At 43.9% G+C, this 9,006-nt stretch overlaps 1 protein-coding gene across 1 annotated transcript in view; it reads left to right on the top strand.

Annotated features, from left to right (window-relative positions):
• The window catches only part of ptena (phosphatase and tensin homolog A), a 14,106-nt gene continuing 5,100 nt past the window's right edge, over positions 1-9,006 (top strand). The window contains exons 1-4 of the mRNA XM_046855327.1: positions 1-160; positions 6,604-6,688; positions 6,796-6,840; positions 8,935-8,978. Of these exons, the coding sequence (XP_046711283.1) occupies positions 85-160; positions 6,604-6,688; positions 6,796-6,840; positions 8,935-8,978 (250 nt within the window). The 5' untranslated portion in view covers positions 1-84. The remainder of the gene's footprint in view (positions 161-6,603; positions 6,689-6,795; positions 6,841-8,934; positions 8,979-9,006) is intronic.

The following is a 9,006-nucleotide window of genomic DNA, read 5'->3' on the forward strand; positions in this document are numbered from 1 at the left end:
GTATCTTGTGAACACACGCGTGCACACGGTGGACAGACGTGTTTCTCTGAACAGAATCGTGTTGGCGTGAACTTGGGAAGCGTCATGGCGTTCATTAAGCAGATTGTGAGCCGCGAAAAGAGACGATACCAGGAAGATGGATTCGATCTGGACCTCACCTGTATCCTTCACCTGCTCGTCTCGAGCCTTTCACCTGATTAACTGTTTTTCTCTGTAACATGTTTTATTGTTTTCAGATCACGTGATGAAGCAGAAGTGAGTTTGGGGTCGAAGCGCTGGTTTGCAATTTGGTTAGAAGGTTGATTTTGATATGGATTTCGTGGATAACGTGTGTTTTGATGTCCGGTTGATGATCTGAGAGATTTGCCACATCAACAAGGAAGCAAAGAAATAAGTGCATTGTCCAAACAAAGGGGTCAAAATACTAAATGTTGTGAAAAATCATTCAGAAATCCTAGAGTTCTTAAGAAAAATTCCAAAATGGCGACTATAATTCCGAAATGTTGGTTCTTAGAAATAATTCCATGATCCAAACTTGGTCCAAAAAAGACCAGAAATTCCAGAAAAATTCCAACATTTGTAAGCTGTAGTAATAATTATAGTCCAAGCGTTATTCAGTAATGTTGAAATCTAAGTGTTCTTAAGAATAATCCCAAAATTCAGGAATTGCCCAAATCTAAAATTCCAATAGTTTTGCAGAAATATCGAAACGTTCCTGGGAATAATTCAGAAATCCTAATGGTAACTCAATGATTCAAGCTTTTCCAAAAAGACTTTGTAGAAATAATTCCATAATCCAGGTATTCCTAGAAATAATTCCGAAATGCCAAATAAAGTTGTCAACTTTATTTCCGAAATCCCATTGTTCCTTATAAATCACTCCAGAATCGGAAGTATTATCTAAAAAATCATTCCCGAATCCAAACTTTCTTATGAATAATTTTTAAATCCTGATTTTAAAATCCAAGCGTTCCGAACAATAATCCAGTAAAAACGACGCGATTCCCAGGAATAATGCAGAAATCCCAGTGAATTTTAGAAATAACTCCGTGATCCAACACTTGTCGATTTAAAAAACGCATCTAAATAATCCTGTAATCCACGCATTGTCTAATAAATCATTTCAAAATCCCTGTGATGCTTAGAAATAATTCTGAAATCCAAACCATCTTAAGTAAAAATTTCAAGATTTGTCGGCTATAAGTGTATTATTGTAGTAGAAATAATGTAGGCTTCAGTGTTCCGAAATCTCATTCCCAAAATCCAGGCGTTCCTCAACAGAGATTTCTGACAATAAAATCTGAGCGTTTCCCAAAAATAATTCCAGAGTTCAAACGTTCTCCCAGATAACTCCATGATCTGAGCTTTGCCTGAAAATAAGTTCCCAGTTCATCCCGGCAGCAGGTGAGCAAAGTGTATTCGGAGGATGGGATTAGTTTCTCACGTGGATTTGTGTCACGTGACTTTTCCCCAGAGAATACCGATCACGTGTTGAATCATATTTACAGATGTTACAATCTGAACAATTCGGATTGCACTGAACTAATCGGAGCAAATTTGAGTGTTTAACAACTACAGATGTTTCAGTACTTCTTTATTTCCAGAGCGTTTTTTTCCTGCCTGTTCACACCAGGTAGAGGAATAAAATCACATGAACCGGCTTCTTCATGTAGCATGGATAACTATCGCTAAGATTGCGTCATTAAACCTGATGGCCTTGTCCTCATGCAGATCTTCAGCTGTTTTTGAGGGCTATAAAATCTTTACATTGGTTATATATGTATATAACTGGAAGCTCAGAGTGTGAAATTAGATCCTTCTACACCAATAATCATCATAATCTAAATTGTTATAATTTCTGATCATAATCAAGCGATTAGTTTTTACTCATCATTGGTGAAAGAAGGCCACTGGGTTTGGTGTAATGTTCAGGATGGGGATGTTAGCATCCTGATCTGGAGATTTACTGTAAGAACTGAACATGAGCATCAGGAACATTAACTCCAGAGTTTTTCATGAGGAAGCAGTGATGAGTGATGGTGTAGTAAAAGGGGATTGAGTGATTGGTGCAGTGATGGGTGCAGTGATTAGGATAAATGGTGCAATAATGATTGAGGGAGCAGTGATGGTGTAGTAAAGGGTTATGGTAGAGTGAGAGTGCAGTGATGGTATAGTAAAGGGTTATGGTGGAGTGAGGGTCCAGTGATGGTGTAGTAAAGGGTTATGGTAGAGTGAGGGTGCAGTGAAGGTGTAGTAAATTGTTATGGCGGAGTGAGGGAGCAGTGATAAGTAAGGGTGCATTAATGAGTGAGGGTGCAGTGATGGTGTAGTAAAGCATTATGGTGGAGTGAGGGTGTAGTGATGGTGTAGTAAAGGGTGATTGAGTGATGGCTGCAGTGATCGGTAAGGGAGCAGTGATGGTGTAGTAAAGCGTGGTGGTGGAGTGAGGGTGCAGTGATGAGTGAGGGTGCAGTGATGCTGTAGTAAAGGGTTATGGTAGAGTGAGGGTGCAGTGATGAGTGAGGGTGCAGTGAAGGTGCAGTGATGGTGTAAAAGGTGATAGCATGATGGGTGCAGTGATGAGTGAGGGTGTAGTGATAGTGTAATAAATGGTGATGGTGGGGTGATGGGTGCAGTGATGGTGTAGTAAAAGGTAATTAAGTGATGGGTGCAGTGATGAGTGATGGTGCAGTGATAAATGGAGGACGACCGATTGATCAGGCAGTTTTTGGCATTTAAAAATAAATCAGCGTCAGCTGGTTGTGCTGCAAATTAGGCCAATAATTACACAGACGCATCTGACACACCAAACCGGGCCTGTACTTTTTGCGCTTGGATGAGAAAGTAACTCTAATACCAGCAGGTGGCAGTAGTCTGTATTCGGTATCCAAACAGGGAAATCGGAAGAGCTAGTACTGTAAATATATAAAACAAGCAGCTTTAATACCTGCCACGACCATTACCAAACTAAAGTCTTTTTAAATCATGTCTTCTAAAATGCAAAGACAAGAGCGAGAGTGAAACAAACATGTTCCCTGTTTTTCTCATGTGCTTATTTGCTGAGATCAAAACCCCCTGCACATTCCCTGACTTTCGATCATCAGCTTGGAGTGTCTCAGGCTTTAAGTTCTTGAGTGATGAGTGAGGGTGCAGTGATAAGTGATGCGGCAGTGGTGAGTGAGTGTGCAGGTATGAGTGAGGGTGAAGGGGTGAGTGATGCGTCAGTGACGAGTGATGCGTCAGTGACGAGTGATGCGGCAGTGACGAGTGATGTGGCAGTGACGAGTGAGGGTGAAGGAATGTGGCAGTGATAAGTGAAGGTGCAGGGATGCGGCATTGACAAGTAATGTGGCAGTGACGAGTAAGGGTGCAGTGACGAGTGAAGGTGCAGGGATGTGGCAGTGACTAGTGATATGGCAGTGACGAGTGATGCAGCAGTAATGAGTGAGAATGCAGGGATGCGGCAGTGACAAGTAATGCGGCAGTGATGGGTGCAGTGACGAACGAGGGTGCAGGGGTGCGGCAGTGACGAGTGAGGGTGCAGGGCTGTGGCAGTGACAGGCGAGGGTGCAGGGAAGAGCGAGGGTGCAGGGATGCGGCAGTGACGGGCAAGGGTGCAGGGATGCGGCAGTGACGGGCGAGGGTGCAGTGATGTGGCGGGACGGCGAGGTGTAGGGACAAGCGAGGGTGCAGGGACGAGTGATGAGCGATGAGCGGTGCAGTGATGAGCGAGGGTGCAGGGATGCGGCAGTGACGAGTGAGGTGCAGTGACGAACGAGGGTGCAGGGATGTGGCAGGGATGAGCGAGGTGCAGTGATGAGTGAGGGTGCAGTGACGAGTGATGCGGCAGTGACGAGTGAGGGTACAGTGACGAGCGAGGGTGCAGGATCGCGGCAGTGACGAGCAATGTTGCAGGGATGCGGCAGTGACGAGTGAGGGTGCAGTGATGAGCGAGGGTGCAGGGACGCGGCAGTGACGAGCAATGTTGCAGGGATGCCGCAGTGACGAACGAGGGTGCAGGGGTGCGGCAGTGACGAGTGAGGGTGCAGGACTGCGGCAGTGACGGGCGAGGTGCAGGGAAGAGCGAGGGTGCAGGTATGCGGCAGTGACGGGCGAGGGTGCAGGGAAGAGCGAGGGTATAGTGATGTGGCGGGGACGAGCGAGGGTGTAGGGACAAGCGAGGGTGCAGGGACGAGCGATGAGCGGTGCAGTGACGAGTGAGGGTGCAGGGATGCGGCAGTGACGAGTGAGGGTGCAGGGATGCGGCAGTGACGAGTGAGGGTGCAGGGATGTGGCAGGGATGAGCGAGGTGCAGGGATGAGGAGGGTGCAGGGATGAGTGATGGTGCAGTGACGAGTCAGGGTGCAGTGACGCGGCAGTGACGAGTGAGGGTGCAGTGATGCGGCAGTGACGAGTGAGGGTGCAGTGACGAGTGAGGGTGCAGGGATGCGGCAGTGACGAGTGAGGGTGCAGTGATGCGGCAATGACGAGTGAGGGTGCAGTGATGTGGCAGGGATGAGCGAGGGTGCAGGGATGAGTGAGGGTGCAGGGATGAGTGATGGTGCAGTGATGAGTCAGGGTGCAGTGACGCGTCAGTGACGAGTGAGGGTGCAGTGATGCGGCAGTGACGAGTGAGGGTGCAGTGATGCGGCAGTGACGAGTGAGGGTGCAGTGATGCGGCAGTGACGAGTGAGGGTGCAGTGATGCGGCAGTGACGAGTGAGGGTGCAGTGACGTGAGGGTGCAGTGATGCGGCAGGGATGAGCAAAGGTGCAAGGATGAGTGAGGGTGCAGTGATGCGGCAGGGATGAGTGAGGGTGCAGGGATGAGCGAGGGTGCAGTGTTTTTCTTTTTTGTCTTTTTTTCTTCCTTTTCTTTCTTTAATTCACAGGTAAATGAGTGTGTTGGTGAATATGATGGAATTGTAACTTGAACTGATCTGAGGCCAAAAAAACAGTCTTCATTAAACATGTGTGATGTTCAGATAAAAAAAAGAAGTCTGAATCGTGTTTCTCAGTAACTCAACCGAACAGCGATTCTGGTTCTTTGGTGGAAAAAGCAGACTTGTTTGTCATTCGTCACGGAGGCAACTGTAAAGATCAGTAGCGTCACTAAGTAGCGTTAGAGTTGAACCTTCTCATAGATAAATTCATTGAGGTAACCTGTACAGCCAAATGTTTGTGGACACCTGACCATAAGATTGCCATGTGCTTCCTTGTGAACGTCTCATCCTACATGTAGTTCCTGTTCACTGTTTAAATGACCCCCATCTTCTGGGATGTTCCACTAGATTTTGTGTAGAAGGGTGTTGGTAAGGTGAGGAGGTCTGGCGTGCAGTCAGTATTCACATTCATACCAAAAGTGTTCTTTAGGGATGGAGCTCTATAGCAGGAGATCTTTGTGCACAGGAGCATTGTTGTGGTGGAACTGGTTTTGGGTCTTTTAGTTTAAGTGATGGCAAAATGTCATGCTCCTGCGTCCAAAGACGTCTGATACAATTGTGTGTGTCTGACCTTGTGTGTGTCTGACCTTGTGTACCGGTTTGGAGGAGAGTCAGGAGTCCAGATACGGTCATGTGATCATCCAGAACTGTAGATCATCACTGTATAACGTCCAGACACGACTGATCCACTGCTCCACTCCTGCAGCTGCTCTCATTCTTTTTCCTCATTTTAAATATTTCTTTTTGAGTTATTTATTAAAATCACAGTTACATATCACACACAACTCCATACGTTTCTCTTCTTCTCTTTTTCATTTTGCTCTTTCTGTCCATCCTTTTGTTTTTCTTTATCTGTTCTCACTTTTTCTTTGTGCCTCCATCTACTTTCTTTCTTTCTGTATCCAAATTCTTTTGCATTTATCTGTTCTTTTATTCTTTTTCTTTTCTGTATTTGCCTTAATTTTTTAGTGCTTCCTTTCTTTTCTTTCATTCTTTCTTTTTCCTCTCTTTATTACATTATTTCTGTATCCAATTACCTTTGTGCAATTATCTGTTCTTTCATTCTTTTTTTTTTTGCATCTGCCTTTAATTTTTGCCGGTGTTTCTACTTTTTCTTTCTTTCTTTCTTTCTTTCTTTCTTTCTTTCTTTCTTTCTTTCTTTCTTCCTTTCCTACTTTCCTACTTTGCTGGTCTCTCTTTCTCTCCGTCATCTTTAATTTAACAGCAGTAATGAGTGTTCTCATTCACGTTTATCACGTCGTTATTCATTTTTGAATTGTATATAGACATAAACCTGTTTAGCTCCGCCCCCTTTCACCTCATCAGATCCTCTCATCAGCAGTGTTGTGTTTATTATAAAGTGTTGAGTGTAACAGGGTGTCTGGAGCAGAAGAGTAAATAACTGTGTGTGTGTGTGTGTGTGTGTGTGTGTGTGTGTGTGTGTGTGTGTGTGAGAGAGACAGCACCTGGTCTTCACCGTTACGTTTTTTTAGGGAACTAAATGAAACCCCAGCTGTCCATTTACCACCAAACCACAGAGTAACGTCTCTACAGCGACTCGTGTGTGTGTGTGTGTGTGTGTGTGTGTGTGTGTGTGTGTGTGTGTGTGTTTATATTGTAGGTTAATGATGAGGTTTGTGTACCTTAACGTGTGTGTGTTAGATATTTACCCAAACATCATCGCTATGGGTTTTCCAGCGGAGAGACTGGAGGGGGTTTACCGCAACAACATAGACGATGTCGTACGGTCAGTCTCACACACACACACACACACACACACACACACACACACTGTCATTTTGGATTTATATGAAATAAGATTATTGTGGTAATTGTGTGTGTTCATCTCTGCAGGTTTTTGGACTCAAAACACAAAAACCACTACAAAATCTATAACCTGTAAGTATATGCACACACACTGTATACACACAGTGGGTACGGAAAGTATTCAGACCCCCTTAAATTTTTTACTCCTGGATTTGGGGATCCTCTGCCATTCCTCCTTGCAGATCCTCTCCAGTTCTGTCAGGTTGGATGGTAAACGTTGGTGGACAGCCATTTTTTGGTTTTTTCAGAGATGCCCAATTGGGTTTAAGTCAGGGCTCTGGCAACGAGTTGTTGTGAAGCCACTCCTTCGTTATTTTAGCTGTGTGCTTGTTGGAAGGTAACCCTTCGGCCCAGTCTGAGGTCCAGAGCACTCTGGAGAAGGTTTTCGTTCAGGATATCCCTGTACTTGGCCGCATTTATCTTTCCCTCAATTGCAACCAGTCGTCCTGTCACTGCAGCTGAAAAACACCCCCACAGCATGATGCTGCCACCACCATGCTTCACTGTTGGGACTGTGTTGGACAGGTGATGAGCAGTGCCTGGTTTTCTCCACACATACCGCTTAGAATTAAGGCCGAAAAGTTCTGTCTTGGTCTCATCAGACCAGAGAATCTTATTTCTCACCATCTTGAAGTCCTTCAGGTGTTTTTTAGCAAACTCCATGCAGGCTTTCATGTGTCTTGCACTGAGGAGAGGCTTCCGTCAGGCCACTCTGTCATAAAGCCCTGACTGGTGGAGGGATGCAGTGATGGTTGACTTTCTACAACTTTCTCCCATCTCCCGACTGCATCTCTGGAGCTCAACCACAGTTCTTCTTTACCTCTCTCACCAAGGCTCTTCTCCCCGATAGATCAGTTTGGCTGGACGGCCAGCTCTAGGAAGGGTTCTGGTCGTCCTAAACGTCTTCCATTTGAGGATTATGGAGGCCACTGTGCTCCTAGGAACCTTAAGTGCAGCAGAAATGTTTTTGTAACCTTGGTCAGATCTGTGCCTTGCCACAATTCTGTCTCTGAGCTCTTCAGGCAGTTCCTTTGACCTCATGATTCTCATTTGCTCTGACATGCATTGTGATCTGTAAGGTCTTATATAGACAGGTGTGTGGCTTTCCTAATCAAGTCCAATCAGTTTAATCAAACACAGCTGGACTCAAATGAAGGTGTAGAACCATCTCAAGGATGATCAGAAGAAATGGAGAGCACCTGAGTTAAATATGAGGGTCACAGCAAAGGGTCTGAATACTTAGGACCATGTGATATTTCAGTTTTTTCTTTTTTAATAAATCTGCAACAATATCAACAATTCCGTGTTTTTCTGTCAGTATGGGGAGCCGTGTGTACATTCATGAGGAAGAGAAATCAACTTCAATTATTTTAGCAAATCGCTGCAATATAACAGAGTGAAAAATTTAAGGGGGTCTGAATTTTTTTTTACTTTCTGTACCCACTGTATATATACTCACACACCTCTGTATACATATATTGTATGTGTATACACACACACACAAACACCCCTGTATACATAGTGTGTGTGTATATGTATTTGTGTACACACACACTTGTATACATATTTTTTGTGTATGCACACACACACACACACTCACTATGTATTTGTGTATATACATATTGTCTGTTCATAGTACATACACATCTGTAAATGACTCCTATATTACCATTTAATTTATGTAAATTATGTAAACACTGTATATCCTGCACTTGCTGCTGTTACACTTCTGTTAGATCTAAACTGCATTTCAGTGCCTTGTACATGTGTAATGACAAAGTTGAATCTAATCTAATCTAATCTAATCTATACGTAAATACCCACACAGTGTATGTATTTTGTGTGTGTGTGTGTGTGTGTGTGTGTGTGTGTGTGTGTGTGTGTGTGTGTGTGTGTGTGTGTGTGTGTGTGTGTGTGTGTGTATATATATATATATATATATATATATATATATATATATATATATATATATATATATATATATATATATATACACACACACACACACACCTATATACTAATTGTATATGTATATATACAAACACTCCTATATATAGCATATAACAAACCATCTAATGTCCACACACACACACACACACACACACACACACTTGCAGTCACAATAATTTTAATGATGTGTAATAATAATATATATATATTTTGCAGATGTGCAGAGCGACACTATGACACGGCCAAATTTAACTGTCGGGGTGAGTATCCTGGAGCAGTACCGGGGAA

This window comes from Silurus meridionalis, chromosome 8 (assembly GCF_014805685.1).
Source record: "Silurus meridionalis isolate SWU-2019-XX chromosome 8, ASM1480568v1, whole genome shotgun sequence".
Lineage (NCBI taxonomy): Eukaryota > Metazoa > Chordata > Actinopteri > Siluriformes > Siluridae > Silurus > Silurus meridionalis.